General features: G+C 43.1%; 1 protein-coding gene across 2 annotated transcripts in view; it reads left to right on the forward strand.

The window, feature by feature from the left end:
- LOC137351354 (calcium/calmodulin-dependent protein kinase type IV-like) overlaps positions 1–16,043 on the forward strand; it is a 146,192-nt gene extending 130,149 nt beyond the window's left edge. For both annotated transcript variants that reach the window (XM_068015798.1, XM_068015799.1), the window contains 4 exons: positions 4,760–4,835; positions 7,171–7,297; positions 11,474–11,626; positions 14,870–16,043. In XM_068015798.1, the coding sequence (XP_067871899.1) occupies positions 4,760–4,835; positions 7,171–7,297; positions 11,474–11,626; positions 14,870–15,016 (503 nt within the window). In that variant the 3' untranslated portion in view covers positions 15,017–16,043. The remainder of the gene's footprint in view (positions 1–4,759; positions 4,836–7,170; positions 7,298–11,473; positions 11,627–14,869) is intronic.
- The last annotated feature ends 9,293 nt before the right edge of the window (positions 16,044–25,336 follow it).

The following is a 25,336-nucleotide window of genomic DNA, read 5'->3' on the forward strand; positions in this document are numbered from 1 at the left end:
GGCAAGCGTGCCCTCTGGCCATTAAGTGGCCAATCTAGCAAAACTCAGTGGGGCTACTGCTCCCAACACAGCGCAGGGTCGGTGTCCCTACCCAGAACAGAAAATCCAGCCTGAGGTATTTTTGAATCAACATTCTGATTCTGCGTTAGTCCTGCTACTCTCTGCAGCGACTCCCAGCACTACCAACGTAACTTGACTGGCAGTGTGACAAGCCACATTTCCAGCAGTGCGGCAACCATCTGATTGGCTGTAAGCAACAATGGTCAGGATGATACTCTTGAACAAACCACCCACACAACAAATGTTTCTGCAGGTTTGATAGCATTAGAGACCAACACACTATTCCGGGAGACTCCCAAGCAATCCAGGAGGATTGGCAACCCTATTCACATCCATTTGGAGGCACATTAATGAGGCTCGGGAGTAAAATAAACCCTAATTTCTTCTCCAGTGGGTGAGTTTCCAATTCACCACCACTTACTCACCTAATAAATACTCAGAGTTAAAATCAGGGCCTCTGTCAGAAATGGTTGATCAGTTCCAAGCATTCAGTTCCAGACTTGGTAATCACATTCATATTATGCTGGGACTGAACAATGATTTCAAATGCAGGTAGGAAGGTGAAAATCCTTAAGAGACTTCATCTCTACTTCACTGGCATCTGCTTTAGTATTCTATAAAGCCTGTAGCAAAGCCCATTTCTGGCATATTGTCCTTTCCACTACTATGCATTTTAAATTTTATTTTGAAATGTATTACCATGTTGGGATTAGCCTCTAGTGCTGGAAGGAATGCCTGTCTTCACTTATTAAAATGAAAACCAGCTAAGTCAGAACATACACCTAAAGCTGGTTTCCAAGCAGGAAGATATCAGAGGGCGGCACAGTGGCGCAGTGGTTAGCACCGCAGCCTCACAGCTCCAGGGACCCGGGTTGGATTCTGGGTACTGCCTGTGTGGAGTTTGCAAGTTCTCCCCTGTGACCGTGTGGGTTTTCGCCGGGTGCTCCGGTTTCCTCCCACAGCCAAAGACTTGCAGGTGATAGGTAAATTGGCCATTATAAATTGCCCCTAGTATAGGTAGGGAATATGGGATTACTGTATAGTTAGCATAAACGGGTGGTTGTTGGTTGGCACAGACTCGGTGGGCCGAAGGGCCTGTTTCAGTGCTGTATCTCTAAATAAATTTTAAAAACAGTGGGTATCATAACAGGTTAATATGGCATGCAATAGAGGACTTTTCTTCTTAATGGTGTTTCTTTTATTATTTACAGCAGTCGTTGTTTAATTTGAAAGAAGTTACCACCTCCTGCTTCCCAGAATTCTTTACAGCTTTTGGAGGCCCACTTCTAACCATTCTGTATTGTATTTATATGAACACATTTGGACCACTTGACAGTTCTGCCAGTGACTATTCTTTTCATTCCTGTATGTCAATCCATAACTGTCAGACATTAAAGATCTCATGCATGTTGCTCTCCCAATAGTTCAATGGTTCAGACAGTGAATATCTGAGCCACAGAGACCAGGAAGAGAAAAGGTTTGATCCCTGGTTTGTGGTGTTGGCTGATTTAAGCGGGGAAGTAGCAGGGATAACTGTGATTGGGCTCAGGATTTCTGCTTCTAATCACTGTCCTGCAACCATTATTGGAAGCGCATGTATCTCAGTATTGGGTTTGGTTGTGATCAAAACTAGTAAAATCTACTCAATACTTTACAGAATAATTTAATGAGTGATAGCTTTTGACCAAAATCCAGGAACAAAACAGAACAGAGCCTTGGTGGTCAGATCTGAAGCTTAAAAAGAGCAATATACTGCGGATGCTGGAAATCTGAAATAAAAACAGAAAGTGCTGGAAATACTCAGCAGGTCTGGCAGCATCGGTGGAGAGAGAAACAGAGTTAATGGTGGGAATCTTCCCACGCAAGGGGAGATGTGATGACGTGTGTGTGGGGAGTTAAATCCCCTGAAATTAATGCCAACACCATTCCATCCTCTTCTGGTTTCTGTGAGACAGGATTGTAGGCGAGCAGGGAACCCACTTGGATCTATCAGGTAAGTAATTAAGGTAGTTAAGAAGCAAATTAAGAACTATTTTAACCTTCAATTCTGGATTTCCCAGCCAGGGAACTGGTTTCCTGACCTGTCAGCAACTCGCTAGGGTCACCGAACTGACAAGCTGGGAAGGCTTTGATCATATTGACAATTCCTTCTACCTCCCCCTGTACCTTGACCCCACCACCGAACATCAAGCTATTATTTCCAGGACTGTCACTGACCTGAGCTCCTCTGGAGATTGTCCCTGAACAGCTTCCACCCTCATAGACCCCAACCCCAAACAGACCATTTCTACCTCATTCCCAAAATCCACAAGCAGCACTGCCCTTGTAGATCGTTTTAGTCTGTTTCTGCCCCACTGAACTGATTTCTCCCTATCTCGTCTCTATTTTTCTCACCCCTTGTTCAGGCTCTTCCCATCGACATCCATGACTCTTCCAATGCCCTCTGTTACTTTAACAGTTTCCAGGCCGTAGCCGTCTTCTTTACACCATGGACATCCAATCCTTTACACCTCCGTCCCCCACCACGATGGTCTGAGAGCTCCGCTTCTTCTTTGAACATAAGCCCAACAAGTCCCCATCCTCCACCACCACCCTCCTCCACCTGGCTGAACTTATTCTCACATTGAACAACTTGTCCTTCAACTCCACTCACTTCCTCCAAATAAAGTGAGTTGCTTTGGATACCCGCATGGGTCCTAGCTCAGCCTGCCTTTTTGCGGCATAGGTAGAACATTTTCTATTCCATCCCTAGTCAGGCCCCCTCCCTCACCTCTTCTTCCATACTTTTATGACTGTATCGGTGACATTTCCTGCTCTCGCCCTGAACTGGAAAATTTCATCAACTTTGCTTCCAGTTTCCACCATGGAAATGGTATATCTCCAACTCTTCCTACCCTTCTTTGACTTCTCTGTCTGCATTTCTGGGGATAGGCTATCAACCAATATTTACTATAAGCCCATGAATTCCCACAGCTACCATGACTACACTTCCTCACACCCAGATTCCTGTAAGGACTCTATTCCATTCTCCCAGTTTCTCTCCGTCACATCTGTTCGGGTGATGCAACCTTCCACACTAGCGCTTCTGATATGTCTTCCTTTTCCCTCCACCAAGGATTCCACCCACCCCCCCACACCATGGTTGATGGGACTTTCGACCATGGTCGATTCTATCTCATGCACTTCTGCTCTCACCCCTTCCCCTCTCTCCCAGAACCACGATAGGGATCCCCTTGTCCTCACCTTCCTCTGTATTCAACGGATCATTCTCCGCCATTTCTGCCATCTCCATCACTAAACATATCTTCCCCTCCCCTTTCAGCATTCTCTCCGCAAGACCCTGGTCCACACCTCAGTCACTCCCAACACCCATTCCCTTTCCTGTGCCACTTTTCCATGGAAACACAGGACACGCAATGCCTGCCCTTTTACCCTCCTCCCTTCTCACCATCGCAAGGCCCCAAACGCTCCTTCCAGGTGAAACAGTGATTTACTACTTCCTCTTCTTTCAATTTGGTGTACTGTATTTGCTGCTCACGACATGGTCTCTACATTGGGGATACCAAATTCTGACTGGGTGACCAATTTGCAACTCTGTCAGTCCGCAAGCATGACACCAAGCTTCCAATCGCCTGGCATTTGAATTCTCCACCTTGCTCCCACTCTGACCTTTCTTTCCATGGCTTTCTGCAGTGTTCCAATGAAGCTCGAGGAACAGCACCTCATCTTTCAACTGGGCACTTTACAGCCTTTTGGACTCAACATTGAGTTCAGCAATATTAGATTGTAACCTCTGCCCCCATTTTGTTTAATTTTTCTATGCTGGGCTATATTCCTCTTTCTTTTCTCTCTTATTTCCCTTTTGTTTGCTTTTGGACTGCAGCTATTCAGGACCCAGCCGTTCACACCTCCTCTGGACATATCTTTTGTTTCTTTACTTGTCCCATTACCACTCCCTTTGGCCTTCACATGAACCTTTAGTCATCTGCCCACCACGCTATTACAGACCTTTCCTTTTGTTCTTCTTCCCACCCTCCCCTCTTTCATTTGCTCAAAACCAATACATTTCTAGCTTTTCTCAGTTCTTATGAAAGGTCACTGACCTGAAATGTCAACTCTGGTTCTCTCTCCACAGATGCTGCCAGACCTGCTGAGTACTTCCAGCATTTTCTGTTTTTATTTCAGATTTCCAGCATCCACAAATGGTCCCGCAGTTCCGGCAGGAACTAAGTGTAGAAGATTCCATCCAACGTTTCAGGTCGATGCCCCTCATCAAAACTGGGACTACTTAGAGATGTTACACTTTTCATGCCATTTAAAATGATTCTGCCATTCCCATTTACATCTCCGATAGACACTTCCTTTGTTTCTTTACTTGTCCCATTATCATCTCCTTTTGCCTTACCCCATCATCCCTTTTGTTATTTAATCTCTCCTTCCTTCCAACCTATCACAGATTGTCCCGTTTGTTCTTTCCTCCATTTTCCCTTTCCCTGCTTTGTTTAAAAACTGTGACATCTCTAAGTACTTGCAGTTTTGATGAGCTGTCACTGACCTGTAACATTAACTGTTTCTGTCTCCACAGATGCTGTCAGACCTGCTGAGTATTTCCAGCATTTTCGGTTTTTATTTATAAAGCTTAATAATATGTATTTAATGCTTATATTAATATCTTTGGATTATTTTCCATTTTTTTCAGCACCTGAGATTCTGCGAGGTTGTGCCTATGGGCCTGAGGTGGATATGTGGTCTGTTGGAGTCATAACTTACATCTTGTAAGTGTGCTTCAAACATGGTTATATAGTTATATGTACCATGGTTATACATGTTCAAGGAACTTGGGCTCTAGCCACTCATATGCAATATGTTTTGTCCAAATTGTGGATGCCAAAACAGAGATAAAACAAAGCAAAGGAACCTAAGGGCTTGGTTTCATGCTGGCACTAATTTGAATTGCTGACATTATTAATTATAGGCAGTTTCTCAGCTGAATTATTCTAAAGCTGATGAGGTACATGCATAAGTTGTGGTAACCTGCTGATTAAACCTTTCTTAGCAAATGTGAAAATGAAATGACACTTTTTTAAAAGCCATATGTCTTCTGCAAATTTCAGAAATGTTTCAGGCTCTGTTTTGAAATTTACTGCAGTTTTATTTCAGCGTGTAAGTGAGCCAAAAAATGAGGCCAGATGCTTCTTGCCTTCATCACCCTCTATACAGACTTCACAGAAAGAGGTAGGGCTGGCAAGATCATCCGCTGGAATTTTTGCCAGTTCTGTCTCCTTTGCCCTAAATGTGATGTGCACCTACAAGAAGCAATTCTGCACCCAAAACCCCTTCCTTCCCATATATGGGCCAGATTTTATCTGGGTGACCACCAACTAAAGCGCTGGCGAGAGCCCTGCATCACCTCCTCTGAGGAAAGCCTGTCAAATCAGTACCAATTAAGCACTTATGTGGACAGCAGTGAGCACTCCTTGGGATCAAGGACCCCGGTAATGGAAGTCCTGCCGTCTGAGAGGTACTGTCCAATTAGAGGCCAGCAGCTCTTTTTACTGAGCAGCACCGCCGTAGGTGGCTGATGCCAGTCGTGCACCCACCGATAGGCGTAGATTGCCAAGAGACCCAGGCCACGGATAAGTCAGGGCGGGAGGGGTTTCGCAGGCTGGGGACTCACAGGGAGGGGCGGTTGTAAGGAGGTCACAAGCAAGGGTAGGGTGGTGGCTCTCAGCGGCCCCTCCCCCACCCTTCCTGATGCCAGGTCTCTCAATCAGGCACTGTGCCTTTTAACGAGGGACCCCCTCCCCTCCTACCCCCGGAGCTGGCAAGAAACCCACACAGGTTTGCTTGGTGTGCTCCCTGTGTGGTGACAGGCCCGCCCGCCACTGAGCTAATGCCAGTGGAGGCGGAATGAGGCTCTTGAATGGGGTATTAATTGCCCATTTAAAGACCTCAATTGATGGTGGGGTTGGAAGGCCATTCTCAGGCCTTCCTGCCCCATTCTTAATTTGGGTGGAGGCAAGAAGGTGGTGAGGTCTCCCACCACCACCACCACCATCCCACCCGATTATATACTCTCCCCACCTCCAATGTCATCGCTGGGGAGAGCCTAAAATTCCCCCCCTTGATGTCTGCTGCTGAACATGTGATAGTGTTGCATTAGGTGCTGTGATGACAGTGGTCCATTTTGCCTCTGCAATTAACATTCCTATAGCAGCATGCCTGCATAGAGTTTGTGTCAAGTTACAGGCCACAGCTGATCATTAGTATCACTGAATGTGCCAACCCAGTGCTGCATGATCTATAGACGTGGCCTTGCAGCAGCTTGCACAGCTCTGCACCTGAATCTCTGCCAACCCAGACCCTAACAAGAAATCCCCACAATCGTTGCCAGGGAGGCATGCCCAGGGCCCACAATAATGTTTGCTACTTTGGCAGATGCAGCTACCCTCACTCTTGATCACCATACAATGCAACTGAAAGTGTGACATACTGTGATTCGGGTGCTTCTCAGAAGCATCCAACATTATGGTTAGTCGAGCATTCACATTTCACAAGGGGTGCCACTGGGTCAGCTGTTAAAATTGATGGACAGGAAATTGTGCGCAGCTTGTGCCCAAATCTGCTTCTTCTGTGCCAAGTTGTTACGACCAGGCAAAGATGAGGAAGATCTGGCCCGTAGCGCGTCGCCTGATTTGTTCCTTGAGTACTCCAATTTTGAAGAAGTGTTGATTTGTGAGCAATAACACCTGCGACAGCCATAAAGACAGGGCTAAATTGTGGCGAGTCGAAGAGACTTAGTAGTTGGCAGGAAAAAAGACAGAGGCGCAAGGGGAGAGCCAACTGTGCAACAGCCCCAACAAACAAATTTCTCTGCAGCACCTGTGGAAGAGCCTGTCACTCCAGAATTGGCCTTTATAGCCACTCCAGGCGCTGCTTCACAAACCACTGACCACCTCCAGGCGCGTATCCATTGTCTCTCGAGATAAGGAGGCCCAAAAGAAACACCTGCGACAAAAAAAATCACTTGCCCTAATTATTACATTTGCCTTTGCATTTCACTTTGCATTAAAATATTCACTATTAGTTAAATTTTGTTATCTTTCCTAGACTCTGTGGGTTTGAACCATTTTTTGATGCAAGGGGTGACCAGTATATGTACAGCAGGATCTTGAACTGTGACTATGAGTTTGTCTCCCCCTGGTGGGATGATGTGTCTCTGAATGCAAAAGACTTGGTAAGTATTGCAGGAATCTGAGCAAGCACCTTTAAACTAAGCACATATGCTGTGTGTCTCAAAATGATAAGCAGATAGTTCATGTATTATAAAACAGTAACACAAAGAAGGATTTCAGAGCTGCTGAACACCATGAACACTTGAGCTTATCAGTGATAGGCAACATGGTTTTGTGCCGGAAAGGTCATGTCTTACCAACTTAATAGAATTCTTTGAGGAAGTGACAAAGTTGATTGATGAGGGAAGGGCTGTAGATGTCATATACATGGACTTCAGTAAGGCGTTTGATAAGGTTCCCCATGGTAGGCTGATGGAGAAAGTGAAGTCGCATGGGGTCCAGGATGTACTAGCTAGATGGATAAAGAACTGGCTGGGCAACAGGAGACAGAGAGTAGTAGTGGAAGGGAGTTTCTCAAAATGGAGACGTGTGACCAGTGGTGTTCCACAGGGATCCGTGCTGGGACCACTGTTGTTTGTGATATACATAAATGATTTGGAGGAAAGTATAGGTGGTCTGATTAGCAAGTTTGCAGACGACACTAAGATTGGTGGAGTAGCAGATAGTGAAGGGGACTGTCAGAGAATACAGCAGAATATAGATAGATTGGAGAGTTGGGCAGAGAAATGGCAGATGGAGTTCAATCAGGGCAAATGCGAGGTGATGCATTTTGGAAGATCCAATTCAAGAGTGAACTATACAGTAAATGGAAAAGTCCTGGGGAAAATTGATGTACAGAGAGATTTGGGTGTTCAGGTCCATTGTTCCCTGAAGGTGGCAACGCAGGTCAATAGAGTGGTCAAGAAGGCATATGGCATGCTTTCCTTCATCGGACGGGGTATTGAGTACAAGGGTTGGCAGGTCATGTTACAGTTGTATAAGACTTTGGTTCGGCCACATTTGGAATACTGCGTGCAATTCTGGTCGTCACATTACCAAAAGGATGTAGATGCTTTGGAGAGGGTGCAGAGGAGGTTCAGCAGGATGTTGCCTAGTATGGAGGGCGCTAGCTATGAAGAGAGGTTGAGTAGATTAGGATTATTTTCATTAGAAAGACGGAGGTTGAAGGGGGACCTGATTGAGGTGTACAAAATCATGAGAGGTATAGACAGGGTGGATAGCAAGAAGCTTTTTCCCAGAGTGGGGGATTCAATTACTAGGGGTCACGAGTTCAAAGTGAGAGGGGAAAAGTTTAGGGGGGATATGCGTGGAAAGTTCTTTACGCAGAGGGTGTTGGGTGCCTGGAACGCGTTGCCAGCGGAGGTGGTAGACGCGGGCACGATAGCGTCTTTTAAGATGTATCTAGACAGATACATGAATGGGCAGGAAGCAAAGACATACAGACCCTTAGAAAATAGGCGACATGTTTAGATAGAGGATCTGGATCGGCGCAGGCTTGGAGGGCCGAAGGGCCTGTTCCTGTGCTGTAATTTTCTTTGTTCTTTGTTCACTGATATATTGTACAGTTCAGTACATATCGCCCAGGATTTAACAACATCTGATGACAGTGTCGTTTTTTCACCCATTTTTACCTTCCTCACCTGAAGGTGTTAGCTCATGGATAGTGATTGAGAACAGGAAAACTAGCCTCCTTAGCCAGGGCTTTTGAAGTTAATTACAGTGGCCAACAGCTGAGATAGGAACAAAGGAACAGGAGGAGGCCATTTAACCCTTCGAATCTGTTCTGCCATTCAATGAGATGATAGCTGATCTGCAACCTAACTCTATTGATCAACCAACTCAACACAAATTACATCTGTATAACCTAGTACAGTATCAGAAGAATGTATATATTTTTATCCAGTAATAAATACATTTATAATCTTTTGATTTTAGAGGTAATCAACTTGATTTCCATGACCATTGTTCAAAACCATAATTATCAGTCATGGCTCGGTTGTTAATACTATCACCTCTGAGTCCGAAGTTTATTGGCTCAACTCCCACTCCAGGATTTGAGCACAAAAATCAAGGCTGACACTCCAGTGCAGTATTGAGGGAGCGCTGCACTATTGGAGGTGCTATCTCGTGGATGAGAAGTTAAACGTCTGCCCCTCAGGTAGACATAAAAGATCCTATGGCACTATTTCAAAGAAGAGCAGGGGAGTTATCCCCGGTATCTTGGCCACTATTCACCCCTCAATCAACATCACAAAAATAGATTATCTGGTTCTTAGCATATTGCTGTTTGTGGGAGCTTGCTATGTGCAAATTGGCTGCCACATTTCCTACACTACAACAGAGACTACACTTCAAAAGTACTTCACTAGCTGTTAAGCACTTTGGGAGGTAATGAAAGGTGCTATAGAAATGCAGATCTTTCTTTGTATGTGGAGCCTATGAAAATCGTTAGGAAAATCAGTTGAAAGGAAATTAGCAATCTCTTACGTGACAGTGGAGAAATGTCAACTCGAGATAAAAGCATTCCAATGTAACACGGAACCCGACGCCGGGAATCCCGGTTCCGACTCTCAGAGGGGCAGGATAGGCTGACAACAGCCTTCCTGCCCAAAGGCCAAATAAGGGCCTCTTCCCACGCCTCTAGGATCTTACCAGCGGGGAGGGGGGGATCTTTCACAGTGCGGAGAGGACGCCTTGAAAAACAAGGCACTCTCCCTGCAGGCTTGGGGGGAGGGTTCCAGTTCCCTTCTTCGTGGGTAATTTGTGGCCCACGGAGGACCCCCACTGGGACAAATGTACCCCATTGAAATCCCTCACCCGGACCGAACGCCCACCCTTCACCAACCCCCTTCGCCAGGGCCAGTCTGAAAGGCCCTGGCGACCCCACCTCGCCTACCTGTGTTCCGGGGTGGCAGCGCCAGGCCTGGGTCCAAGGCTTCTGCAGTACCAGCAGTGGCCCCCGCTCCCGGTGGCACTGCTGAGCTCCTGGCCCTGTGATTGGCTGGCAGCTCTTGGGAGCAGGATCCCTGTCCCAATTAAGTGATTACAGGGATGGGGATCCTGCCTCCTTAACTTTGACCCCAAAAGACCAGCGGATCGCTCCGGGGACAGAAAAAATGTAGAGGCAGGGTTCCCCTCAACCTTTCAGCCTGGCGCCAGGAGCCCCACCTCCTGCACAAAATCCAGCCCTTAGAGTGGTTATTGTAAATTGGTTTCACTGTATGAAATGCACCAGGATCAAGAGTTTCCGCTTTGGGTGCAATTGGCGATCTGGGCGCAAATTGCATTCAAAATTGCACAGGTTTTTGTTCAAGTTTCCACTCAAGCTCATTTGCATATCACTGACCCTAAGATTTTCCATGAACAATGAAATTGGGCAGCGTTTTAGAACAAAACTTTTTTTAAAAACTGCATTAAAATATTACTTGATCTCTTTGGGAGAGTTTATCATAAAAAAATAAACATTTTTAATCTAGTCCACCCCAATTGCCAATAACAGAAAATGACTTTTAAAAACTATGCCAAACCACTTATTAGTTGCAGTCAGTTTCTTAGTAAATTAAAAAATATATATTTAAAAACTTTTAAAATGTGCCTATTAGCATCCTTCCATTTGATAAAAAAAGCTTAATTTTAAGGTCTCCTTGAAGACTTGCAGATGGGCACAATTAATGGAATCACGCTGTGGTGATATTTCGATCTGAGGGCGTGGCCAATTTCTGAGCAGGGACAACTTCCAGCATGATTTTAATCGAGCAAAAGATTGCAGAAACTCGATTTGTACTGGATGTAATTTGCACTAGAAATTCTCAATCTTTTGTGCTGGTTTGGCCAATTTTGGGCAAATTGCACTGGTGGGAGTTGGATGGTAGCTATTTCCAACTTGTAGGATCTCATTGATGGCTGCACCAACAAATTGCTTTGTTCTGCTTATTATAAGAACATTGAAGCTCATCACCCTAATGTCTTAAATCTCCTACCATAGCATCCAATTGTGTTTTGAACCTCTCTGAATTTTTCATCTGCATCATTTGGCCTGGCAGATTATTGTAATTATTCCTCTCCCTTTGGGTAAATAAACCAATTAGTTTACAGCAACAGATTTCATGACTGAAGAAGGAAACAGAACACTAAAAAACTTTTTCAAGTTTTAAAAAAGAAAATTTGAATGCTAAAAAGGTCTTTGTCCCAGGTCATATTAAATAGATTGCTTTGAGTCAAAACCAGTGAAGGTTCCTCCTAGTGCTACTTATGACTTGTTGGGTCTTTCCTTACAGGTCAGAAAACTGATAGTGCAAGATCCACAGAAACGGCTAACAGTTCATCAAGCCCTGCAACACCCCTGGGTGACTGGGAAAGCAGCTAATATTGCTCACATGGACAATGCTCAAAAGAAAATGCAAGAATTTAATGCAAGACGCAAGCTTAAAGTGAGTAAATAAACAATAAACAAGGGGCTGAATTTTACTAGCTAAGATGGCAGCCTGCACGTGCAGCTTTTACTGCACGGAGCCGCCACGATATTAGATGCGGTGGCCCATTTACGTGGATGGGGCGGACCACTGTCCTGATGACGTGGAGGGGGCGGGTGCTTCGTCCCCGGCAAAGGCGTCCAGCGGCACTGCGCAGCCGCAGGTGCCATTTTTGAAGGGCTTCAAGCCCTTCCATTGCATTTGAAATTTTAAAGAAATATACGCGATAAAATTAAAGTTAAAAATTTAATGAAAGAATCAAGCCCCTCTCCCAACACCCCCTCCCCACTAACTAAGCAATTTATTAATTGCCCTCACCCCCACAAAAAGACTTACCTTGCGATCTCATCTGTCCCCCACTGAACTTTATTAACTTTCACCTTCAACCCCTTCCCACCATCCCTTCCACTGATGGCAATAGCGTTCCCCGCTCTGAAAACTAACCTCCTCCCGCCTCCCCACCAGTCTTCCGCCATGCTTCACCGATCGGGGATTGGATGGCGTGGGAGTGCCGCCCATTGACCGAAATATGGGAGCGGGGCGGCCGGCGCAACGAGGTAAGTAATTATGCGCTCATTATTATTCATTAAAATATTTAAATTTTGGCCCTGTTGCCAAGCGGCGGGGGGGCCACCACAAGGCCTCGCCGCCGCCAGTAACATGGGGCAGCCCCTCTCAACGTCAAGGCCCATAGCGGGCCTCTCCCGGAGACATTTTCCGGACTCCCCTGCCACAACCCCTTACAACAGGGGCCGGTATAATTCAGCCCATGGTGTGCAATAAATTAGACTTGAAAAAAGGTTGGGTTTGCACACATCCAGCCTGGACTAAATTTCTGCCTTAAAAGCTTTTCCCCTCGCCATACACACACACACATACAGAAATAATGGGAATTAGTTCTAATTGGAAACTTGCATTACCATGCTTGCTTAAAGTGCTATGTCACGGTGCTCTATCAATAGATGTATGTTTAGGAGCTTTACTGAGTGTCATTCGAGGAGCATTCACATACCATCTTTAGTATTGCAATGAAGTGGATGCTACTTTGCCATAATGCTAAAGATGGTGTGTTAACAGAATTAATTCTGTTTGAGTTGTTCTGCAGACCTAAAAGTTGAATATACAGTACCTGTGGTTAGAGATCTGAACTGCAGATTTTAAACCAGAGTGGCAACATTGCTTTTGGCAGTTTGAGCCCCTAAGGCCACGGCTGAGCAAAGCTCGGGAAAACAAATGGTAATCACATCTAAAATCATTCCCAAATTAATGGCTCTTCTGGAGATACTGTTCGGAATATTTTAATGGCATCAAAATAAATTAAACTCTTTTGTGTGCAAGGATCATAACATCACTGCACAAATGTCATGATATCAGGATATCAGGCCACAAGGGAATCCCAACAAACTCAGAGTAGGCTTTGGAGATTCCATTAGGAATTGGCCCTCCAAAGCTGAAGAAAACTCAGAGGCAATTAATAGGCACAGGAGTAGATCATTTAGCCCCTCGAGCCTTCATTTAGATCATGGCTGATCTATATCCTAACTCCATTTTAGAGTCATAGTCATAAAGAGATATAGCACTGAAACAGGCCCTTCGGCCCACCGAGTCTATGCCAACCATCAACCACCCATTTATACTAATCCTACATTAATCCCATATTCCCTACCACATCCCCTCCTACATTAATCCCATATTTCCTACCACTCTCCTACCACCTACCTACACTAGGGGCAATTTACAATGGCCTATTAACCTGCAAGTCTTTGGCAGTGGGAGGAAACCGGAGCACCTGGCAAAAACCCATGCGGTCACAGGGAGAACTTGCAAACTCCACACAGGCAGTACCCAGAACCAAACCCAGGTCGCTGGAGCTGTGAGGCTCAGTGCTAACCACTGCGCCACTGTGCCGCTCACATTTTCCTACCTTGGCTCCATATCCCTTAATATCTTTGGCTAGTAAAAATCTATTGATCTCAGATTTAAAATTATAAATTGAGCTGTCACGTACTGCTTTTTGTAGTACAGAGTTCAATGCTTCTACCACCCTTTTTTTGAATAAGTTTCCTAACCTCTTCTAAATGACCTGGTTTTGATTTTATGGTTATCTTCCCTTAGCTTAGGCTTTCCCATCAGAAGAAAGAGTTTTTCTATTCTATTAATTCCTTTCAAAATCCTGAACACCTCTATAAAATCACCCCTTAACCTTATATATATCAGGGAATACAAGGCTAGTTTATGTAATTTCTCCCATTCATGCCAACTTCAATTGTTAGCAAGTATTGATCAAGGCCATTGATCAATTACATCAGTTGCTCATTACGTCACTAAAAAAATGCTCCCCTTTGAAAAGCACCTTTATTATTGCCTGGCATCTACCCAGATGGCTTGGTGATAAACAAGAGCTTGCCCTAAGAGAAAGCCCAGATATGAATCTACTTTAGAAAATCTATGAGCTTCAACTAAATGAACTAGAAATCTCTAAATCTGTAGATAATATGAGTATTCTTAATATTTGGGATTTCTTTACTAGTATTATATCACCAGCACTACATCTGATGGATCTACTGTTGGTAATATGTTTTGTTTTCCTTATATTTTGATGCAGAATACTTAAATGCTCAAAAGGTTACACTGACACATCCTTCACAGACAACCTATGCCCTTGTCAGAACTGTGTTTCATATACATGACTATCTTCTGGCTTACAGCTAGCTAGAAAGAAACATTAATTTTTTTTATTCGTTTCTGGAATGTGGGCGTCGCTGGTGAGGCCAGCATTTATTGCCCATCCCTAATTGCCCTTGAGAAAGTGGTGGTGAGCTGCCTTCTTGAACTGCTGCAGTCCTTGGGGTGTAGGTACACCAACAGTGCTATCAGGAAGGGAGTTCCAGTATTTTGACTCAGTGACAGTGAAGGAACAGAAATATCGTTCCAAGTCAGGATGGTGTGTGGCTTGGAGGGAACTTGCAGGTGGTGGTGTTCCCATGCATATGCTGCCCTTGTCCTTCTAGGTGGTAGAGGTCACGGGTTTGGAAGGTCGTGTCGAAGGAACCTTGGTGAGTTGCTGCAGTACATCTTGTAGATGGTATACACTGCTGCCACATGAACTACGGTATATGTTCCACTAGCTTTCCTGTAGTGCGGTACTTATTAAGAAAAAAAAACCTAAGGTGTTGTGCTGTTTTGGTTTTGTTTTGACAGGCAGCTGTTAAGGCTGTTGTAGCCTCAAGCCGACTGGGAAATGCTAGCAACCATACCCACGGTAATCATGACAGTGCCAAAGGAAGTCGCAATTCCTGTTCCATCGAAGAGCAAAGTCCCAAAAAGGAAAATGGGCAAAAATCATAGCCAAGCTCTTGAAATTAGTTTCCAAAGACTGTCTGCCTCATGGAAGATATGCAAAGAATATTGGCAAGGTTCATTGGCTCAGAAATTTCCTTCCAAAACTAATGGTAATGGCATATTTTGCAAAAAAAAAGATTCTGTAAAGAATGTTCCATATCTTTCTGCAATAGAATATGGCAGATCTTCAATTCAAGTATGAAGATGTTTATATAGTATTTTATGCTGTAGTACTCAGTGTAGACTGATAATGTAAAACATAAATCTAGGATTACTGCTGTTTTAAAATGTACAACATAGCATCTGCATCCAACCCTCCTTCAGTCCATTTGTTGGACATACTGGCCATTCTAATTATTTTTGATGACAGATGCTTTGACTTAGAGGCAAATGGCATTTATTTAGTTATTTAATGTGAATGAAATATAGCCTTTATTGCAAAACAAGAAGATGTTTGCTAAGTCAGGCGTGAAAACTCTCAGTCCAAAGACTTTGGTTGAACAGATATACTGATGTAACAGAGCAAAAGCCATACAAGTCAATATTACTGAAGGTTTTGCTTAAACTATTTTAGTTATACATTTACTATAATCTGGTAAATTAGATAATGTACCATGACAATAAAAAGAAAAATTAATCTTAATTATCTGAAATAATAACAGAAATTGTTGGAAATCAACAGTGGGTCAGTATGCAGATAAAAGAGAAAAATAGGCTGTTACAGCTATCAGGTCCTTCCTGTTCTGTCAAGTTCAGCATTACTGGTCACTCCAAAAGCAAACCCTGTGTGCTGTACAATCAAGAGTATACTTCTACTGCTGAATATCTACTTATATGGTAAGGGGCCGTAACAGTAAGTCCTCTTATTAAGTGTACTGTATTCTGTGATATCACACATGCTCCTTGTTCATTTCTCCTATCTTCTGAAAGACCGACTAATAAGCATGCTAGTGAGCTAAGACCAATTGTAAAATAACAAAATGGTTTATTTTACACAGTCATTTGGTAATACAGAACTTGACTATTGCTGGAAATAGAGACATGTTGTCGAAGCTTTTTGTCTTGCACTCATCGAGACAATCAGCAAGAATACCAATGTAAGGGAAAACAAAAACTTTATACTGTACAAGAAGAGAGTGCTGATTGGTTGGCAAGTGAACTCTAATTGGTCATGGTGTTGCCATGGAGAAAAGGCCGTTTGGTGGTCGTTATAGGCCATTTAAGGGCCTCAATTGGCCTCTGGGCAGGAAGGCCATCGTTGGCCTATCCTGCCCCCGGCAAGATCGCTTGGCGGCAGACCTCAAGCCACCCATCATGAATCTATGGACACCTCGCCTCCAAATTTGCATTGGGGGGGCCCATGAAATCCAGCCTGTAATGTTGGATTGCTTTTATGCAGCGAGCACTAGTGTATTCTCCATGGCAACGCCTCTACCACTCAGAGTTTACTTGCCAGCCAATCAGCACTCTCTTCTTGTACAGTATCAAGTTGTTGTTTTCCCTTACATTGGTACTGTTGCGGATTGTCCTGACGAGTGCAAGACAAAAAGCTTCGACAACATGTCTCTATTTTCAGCAATACTCAGGTTTATTTTACATTAAATACATGACCAAACAGAATAATGTTATAATATTAAGCCTTATCTATAATAATAGATATTATCCCTCCTTTAACATCAAAAATTATAGATTACTCAAATTTTGTGCCCTTTATATTAGCCTACCTTCACTTTACCAATCAGTATTGCCAAACTGATTGTTACTCCCTTAGAAAGAAAGTGTTCTCTGCCTCTTTAATTGTTTCAAACTCAAATTTACCAAAGACTCACTTGTTTTTATGCAGAGATCAAGGGGGTAAAATCCAAAAGCTTCATCTCAACTCCGCCCCCCCCTCCCCCAGCTTGCTGCATAAAAGCAATCCAACATTATAGGCTGGATTTTATGGGCCCCCAATGCGAATTCGGAGGCAGGGTGCGCATAGAATCGCGATGGGTGACTAGGGGTCTGTCACCAAGTTATCTTGCCGAGGGCAGGATAGGCCGACGATGGCCTTCCTGCCCAGAGGCCATTTGAGGCCCTTAAGTGGCCTATTAACGACCACAAATGACCTTTTCCTGCCGCCGCTGGGATCTAACCACATGGGGAGGGCACCTTGTAAAATGAGGCACCCTCCCTGTGGGTTTGGGGGAGCAGGGGTCCCTCCTCTGTGAGCAATATGTGGCCCACAGAGGTCCCCGGCTGGGAGACAATGCACCTCCCCCTGGGGTTTATGGCGATCACCCCATCCCCCCTGTAGCGTCTTCTGGACTGGCCCCGGTGACCCTGCCTCACTCACCTGAGGTCCAGGGTTCCAGCGCTGGACCTGGGTCCAAGGCCTCTCCACTCCTGGTGGCGCTGCCGTATTGCTGAGCTGCCGGCCCTGTAATTGGCCAGCAGTTCTTGGAGGAGGGATTCCCATCTTTAAAAGGATGGAGACCCCAGTGCCGGAAACTGCTTCCGGAACAATGGAAACTTGTGCCCGGGGGTGGGGGTGGCATATAAAGGCTGAGGAGGGGTTCCCCCACCTTTTCAGCCTGGCACCAGGAGCCCTGCCTTTTCTGCCCGGTGTCAGGAGCCCTGCCACCTTCACAAGATCCAGCCCTACAAGTGCAAATATTTTCTGGAGCTTTGGAATATGCTAATGAATTGCCCATCATATACAGTATAACAGTTTTAATGACTAACCTGTTTCCCTTTGGGAGAGTTGGTCAAACTCCTCTTGTATCTTAGTGTTTTGCTTTCAAATCCGAAAGGTATATTTGAAGCCTGGGAATTAACTGTCTCTATCCTGAATCTTTATGGCAGAAACTTTATCTATCCTGAATCTTCATGGCAGAAACACTTTATAACTTAAAACAAAAATTAATTCCAGGCCAATATGGCAAAAATCTTGAAACATGACAATGTTTTATCAGAAGCTCTTTGACAGAAGATTAACCTGTCTTTCAGATACTCACTGACCCACTGTACATTTCCACATTATACTGCTGGAACACTTTGTCAGCCTTGTTTCTGTCATCAGCTTGCAATTAAATTAAAAATGAGAAAGTTATTTTTAAGTGTATTGGAAAGTACTACTCTTTGGAAAATGTGGCAATTAATTAACAAATCAGTTCACTTTCTTAAGGTTGTAATGGGCTTAATAAAACTTAAACGTACCAATCGGTAATTTTAAATGATGTGGAAACCTATAGGAATATAACAAGTGTTAAAATGTGATGATCTAGGAAACATACATATGTACAGCCAGTGGTCGCATACAAGGTCAGATCTTCATTTTAATTTTTATGAGTTAGCGTTAGAGATATCTTCATCCCATTTGTCAGTAATTACAAATATTCATTTAACTAAGACTCTGTCCCAGCTTAGGCATGTGTGAAACTTATGCACACTATGGCTTTTATAAATGTTTATTTCTTTTTTTCTTATAGTGTTCAGTCTGATACTCCAAGAAACCCATCTCTCATAGCTCTGTACAATATGTTAAAATTTACTTGGGGAAACAAAAAGATGCATTATGAAAGCTTGAGGGATATTATTTATATTCCATTTATATTAGTCATGTTTATGGTTTAGTCCAGTGACATATAAATCACATCATACAGAGCTTCATAATCTAATGTTTATACTTGCGGTTTGTGTGTATGGTGGGGAGGGAGGGTGTGTGGCAGGGGAGGGGGTAAGAAGTGGTGAGAAACTAATCTCCATTTGTATGTGTTGATTTGTACATTAGCAGTACGATCTGTAGGATCAGAAATAAATATTATCTGTTACTGGGCTAAAATGTATGATGCTTGTGCAAACAATGAGTGTGCTCATGCACACAATGTACTATTGAAAATTCACCCCAAACCTTTGCCTTAAAATATAGTAGGATTCATAGATTAAAATTTGGTAAGATTAGACATGCATCTGATGTCCTAAAATGCCAGCATTTTCAAGAATATATTTTTCATACGTTCTGGAAATCTGGTGGCACACAGTAATATACAGTTCCATTAAATGTCACAAAGCACATCAAAGCCATCAAAACCTCAAAAGGCTGAAAAATCCTACAGATGTAACTGAAGCATTGAGAAGTTCAGAAGAAACAGGTGTTTAACTTAAGGGGAAAAAGTACTCTACTTATTTGCAAAGTAGTCCTAAATATCACCGTGTACTCTGGATTTTTTTCTGGGTTTCTAAGTCTCTTCTCCCTGAAGTTATGGCGGATGAGCAGGGGAATCCCCACGAAAATTCATACCCTTAGGAATATACCGAAATTCAGTAAGATATGCTTCCCTTTAATAATAATGTATGCCTTTTATGCAAAAACAGGTAGTTAATGTAAATAATTAGCAAAACGCCAAACTGTCTGGTAATAGTGAGACTATTAATAGGTGAAAATATTCACTTTTATATGTAGGATGCTTTATAAATTCCACAACTAAGCCTTTGGTTATTATAAAAATCGTTGCAATTTATTTCTTCCCAACTAGATAAACTGCCTATATCTAAGAAATTGATTTTCTAAGTGTAATAACTGTTGCATTTCAAGCTTTAAGGAAAAATTGAAATAGTGTGATAAAGATTTATTATAATTTTGTCAAATTGGTTATTCTCTATTATTGTGCCGCATAAAGCATGACATAAAGCTGTATCAACAGAAAATGTAATATGAATTTCAAACTATCTGTAGGACTTCAAAGGATGACAGATCAACAAATCTCATTTTTGACATACTATACATATTTATAATAAATTAAATGGCTTTTTAACTGAGAATGATCTATATGGCATTATGCATTACTTATGTGTGTGAGGAATATTTTTGGCAGTCTATTACTCAAGACTTTCCAGTATATTGTGTAGAAGATAAATATATCTTGTGTACAGCAATCCTTTTACTGCAATCTTCTTTAGGCAATATGCAGTTGATTGTATCTTAGAGTAACTCTGTTTAATTTAGTAAGGAGCAGCATTTTTGGCTATGAAACAGTACTGTTACAATTCTACAAATACACAAAATGCAGCTGAAAAATTGTTAAATGTTTTACTTTGAATAGTGCAAATTGCAAGACTGTAATTGTGCTTCAGCTATTCCTTTGTTTCATAGGCTTTCTATTGCAGTCGGTGTCCCTTTTATTACATTTATTTCACCTTTTCTGAAATATCTATTTTTATTCCACAACCATACAAGGTATCTGCTCATTAAATGGAAAATTCAGAGAATGCTAGATAATGGGCTTTGTTTCTTGTATGGTGCATGGATCAAGAGCCAAACCACAATTTTAAGCTGCAGTAACATGGAAGCAGCTACTAATGTTATTCTGTTATCTATCCTCATAAATAAAAACTATAAAATAAAAAAATAAGATACTTCATGACTCCAGATGTTCTGAATTTATTTACAACTGCACAGGGTTATAAACACTATTTAGGATTAACAGGTTAACAGATTCTAATACTTTCCTGAGGATTGATTAATATTGATGTATAATCCAGAATGGTTATGTGTCTGATATAACTATTGTTGGAACTATAAGTACAACACATCGATGAGCACATTACTCACCCAATCTTTTCTAATATGAAGAGCTACCAAACAGCTTGTACATTCCCAACAACCCTCCACATTTAACTGAGTTTGTTGCAAAGCAAAACTGGCCATGTGACTTTGCTCCTTCCAAGGGAACAGTCACTGCCAGAATTAAAACTTGTTCTATACAACTAGTTGATCTCCCATGCCATCGCACATGGGGAATCAAGATCAATGGCAGTCCTCGAATGAAGCAGCGGAAGATGGGCAATAATTAGACTTAGGCACACAGAGATAATTCGCTATTTTACAGACATACAGTCTGTTCATATTTCATAAAATATTTTGATTTTGCATTATTCCAATTGGATTGCCCATGGATTGCCCACAGAAAATGACAAAGCAAATTTCAGAGTAATTAGTTATAGATTATGGGGATCTGCATGTTATGAAGCTTGATTTAGTATAAGTGTGCAGCTACAGGTTTGACAGTGTGATGATTAGATAATGGAGATACCATCTAGAAGCATGTTAGAACTGTGGTGCCCAAATATGGATTGCATAGCATGGATTGCTAATTTATATCGTCGCTTATCCCTGCTGTTTTTGAAAACAGTTCTAGAAAATTACATTGTGTCAGGAAAATACTTAGATGGAAAATTATGGGCTGGATTTTAAGCAGCCCTTGATGTCATGATCTGTGGTGGGGGCGCCCTGAAAATCACTCCAGACAAGGCCCGCCACGGAACTCAATGCCGGCAGGGCCCAGCCCTATCCTCCCAGTGGTGGCGAGGCTCTGTGGCGGCACCACCTCCGCTAGGCGACAGGACCACAATTTGAATATTTAAAGCAATAAAATTAATTAATTTAAATATACTCACCCATGTTTTTGAGGGCCCGCTGCGATCTTTAGCATGGCGGCCGGCACTCCCGCATCTTCACATCCCCATCCAGGCAAACAAGGTGGGGACGGGAGAGGAGGTAACTTTATCAGTGCGGGGGGTGGGGGGGGGGTGGAAATGGGGACAAATAAACGTCATGGATCTAGGAGATGGTGGGAAGGGTTGTACTTTAAACTTTGTGCAGTTTGGGGGGAAGGTCAGATGTTAAAGGTAAGTCTTTTGTGGGGGAAGGGCAAATAATTAATGTCATTGTTATTGGGGGGTGGGAAAGGGGCGTTGGAACTTTATTTATGTAATTCGGGGGATATGTCTTTAAAAATTTAAATATCCCAGCAGGGCTGACTGTTGTTTAAAAATGGTGTCAGCATGGCTGACGCTGACGCCATTGTAGGGGACGGACAGCCTGCCCCTCCACATGATTGGGGGGGCAGCCGTCCGCCGCGCTATTTAAATGAGCCGCCATGCTTAAGATCACGGTGGCTCTTTGACGTGCATTTTGAGCTTGGCACCTCTCATAGAATCCAGTCCTATATGTCTCCTTCAATGGTTCATCAGGCTACTAAAAATAAAGAGAAAATTATACAACTCCCTAGACAGCTCAGCTGTAAAACAAACTGGGCTAAATTTCCTCTATTTTACACCAGTATATTTTTTGTGCAATTTTAATAAAATAGGAGAATGTGGCAGAGGCCCAAATTCTACCACCTAGAAAGGTTTTACTATTTTCCTGTGCTCCTGCTCCTAGTTTCCAACAACAGCTGCAGAAACCTTACCCCTGCCACTTCCCACCATTAAAACTTTATTTATTTAGAGATACAGCACTGAAACAGGCCCTTCAGCCCACCAAGTCTGTGCTGAACATCAACCACCCATTTATACTAATCCTACATTAATCCCATTACCCTCTTACATCCCCACCTTCCCTCACCACCTACCTATACTAGGGGCAATTTATAATGGCCAATTTACCTATCAACCTGCAAGTCTTTGGCTGTGGGAGGAAACCGGAGCACCGGGCGAAAACCCACACAGTCACAGGGAGAACTTGCAAAGTCCACACAGGCAGTACCCAGAATCGAACCCGGGTCGCTGGAGCTGTGAGGCTGTGGTGCTAACCACTGTGCCACCGTGCTGCCCAAAATCTTCATGTAAAGAGGGTGCAAGATGCAACACTCAATTTCTCTCCCCAAGCATAGACCTGCCATGCCATAAAAATGGTAGAAAATACTGCCACACCTCAATCAAAGTGTCTGGCAGTCTTTAATATGTTTCAAAATTACACTTCCTAATTAAACCAATTATCATGATCCATTGGTGTCTAAGTTATCTATATATAGTCTATACACCCTCTTTTTCTCAGTGCAGAAGGGCAGAAAGTTCTGAGGTAGATGGCTAGAGCTTCACCATAGAAGACTTTAATGTCTGGCGTGGCCCCTTGTGTAAGTGTGGCTGAGGGCTGCTGTGTATCCTCTGGTATTGGAAATTCACCCTCATCCTGGCTGCTTTCTCGAGATATTCAGGCATCTGAAGCTGATAGCAGAGCATGCTTGTACAATGCTCCCAAGATACAACACCTAAAAATTTCTCTCTGCCTAGCTGCCACCAATAACATTTCCACTGAAGCCCCTGTAAACTTGGATACCCCGACAATGTAAGCCAGGATATGTTTCACTTGTTGCTTCCTCTTCTGCCTCTTCTTCTGCCTATAATGCCTATAATCATCCTATAATTCTCTTATTACAAACTACACGCCCTGTCACTTCCTGCTGATAAATCCACTTAAGTCCTGAAATTAACCAGATTTGCCTCCCAGCCAGAGACTGGCACAAACAGATGATGAAAATATTTCTCAGAACCTATCTACAATTGTACAAAGCTTTAGAGACAGGAAATTTGGGTTTTTGGAAGAGTTAGGACGGAATCTTATGCCGTTTGAAAAATGTCAGGCTCTTGGACCATTTCCAGCTCGCGACCCACACGGGTCAGAGGTGCACCAACAGTCGGAATCTTCCAGGAGGCAGCCAATTAACAGAGAGCCTCTGCGTTCACTATCCAATTAAGGACAGCAGCTGGGTTTTCAAGGTGGGAGGCCCAATAGAGGGGCCCACAGCACTGGACGGATGGCAGCCCCACCAGTAGACATGGGCACTGCACAGGCAGGTAGGGGAGTGCGAGGGTGCTTCAAAATGGAGGTGCCCTCGGAAGCTTAATATTTGAAAAAATTTAAGGCCCACAGCTGGTAGGACTAGCAGTGCGAAGGGGAAACCCCTCCACAGGAAGGGTTAAGGCCAAGGCTGAGGCCTTACACTTATAGGACCAGTGACAGGAGGCCCCAATGGCCCTCCTGCCTACTGCTGAGAGAACATAAGAACATAAGAAATAGGAGCAGAAATAGATCATACGGCCCCTCTTGCCTGCTGCACCATTCAATAAGATCATGGCTTGCCCATCCAGTAGCCTGTCCAAATCCCCTTGGAGATGAGTTTGTAGAATGTTTTCGTGACAGTTTCTTGGAGCATTATGTTGTAGAACCGACAAGGGATAACGCTGTCTTAGATCTCTTATTGTGTAACAAAACAGGATTAATAAGCAATGTCATAGTAAAAGATCCACTGGGAAATAGTGATCATAATACCATTGAATTTCAAGTTAAGTTTGAAAGTGATATATTTCAATCACAAACAAAAATCTTACACTTAAAGCCAATTACGATGGTATGAGGGGAGAACTGGCTCAGGCTAATTGGGTAAATAGACTGGAAGGTATGGCGGAAAAGGAACAGTGGGAAACATTTAAAGAAATAATTCAAAGGTTTTAACAAAAGTACATTCCGTTCAAAAACAAAAACTCGTCAAGAAAGACCCATCCGGGGCTCAATCAGGAAGTTAAGGAGAGTATTCGACTAAAAGAAGCATACAATGTTGCAAAAAATAGTAGCAAATCTGAGGATTGGGAGTGTTTTAGAAACCAGCAAAGGGACACCAAAAAGTTGATAAGAAGGGAAAAAATAGAACATGAGAGTAAACTAGCCAGCAATATAAAAAGATTGTCAGAGCTTTTGTAGGTACATAAAAAGGAAGAGAGAGTAACTAAAATAGACATTGGTAACTTAGAGGCAGAGACAGGAGAAATCATCATGGGGAAAGAGGAAATGGCAGAGGCATTGGACAAATATTTTGTGTCGGGTGTCTTCACAGTAGAAGATAAAAGATCCATACCAGAAATAGGCAGTAATCTAGGGGTTAAAAAGAGTGAGGAAATTAAGGATATTGATATCAGTCGAGAAAAAGTATGAGAGAAACTTGAGGAACTAAAATCTGACAAGTCCCTGGGGCCAGATGACCTACATCCTAGGGTTCTAAAAGAGATAGCTGCAGAGATAGTGGATACACTGGCTATGATTTTCCAGAATTCCTTAAACTCAGGAATGGTCCTGTCAGATTGGAAGTTGACAAATGTTCATGAAAGGAGGTAGAGAGAAAACAGGGAATTACAGGCCAGTTAGTCTAACATCAGTCGTTGGGAAGATGCTGGAATCTATTATTAAAGAAGTCTGATCATTGCACTTGGAAAAGCATAGTATGATTAGAACGAGTCAGAATGGTTTTACTAAAGGGAGATCCTGTTTGACAAATTTATTAGACATTTTTGAGGATGTAACTAGTAGGGTAGATAAAGGGGAACCAGTAGATGTAGTATACTGGATTTTCAAAGGCATTCGATAAGGTGCCACATAAAAGATTAATAGGCAAGATAAGGGCTCATGGTGTTGGGGGTAATATATTAGCATGGATAGAGGATTGGTTAACAGACAGGAAGCAGAGAGTGGACATAAATGGGACATTTTCAAGTTGGCAGGCAGTGAAT

Source organism: Heterodontus francisci, chromosome 36 (genome assembly GCF_036365525.1).
Source record: "Heterodontus francisci isolate sHetFra1 chromosome 36, sHetFra1.hap1, whole genome shotgun sequence".
NCBI classification, from domain to species: domain Eukaryota; kingdom Metazoa; phylum Chordata; class Chondrichthyes; order Heterodontiformes; family Heterodontidae; genus Heterodontus; species Heterodontus francisci.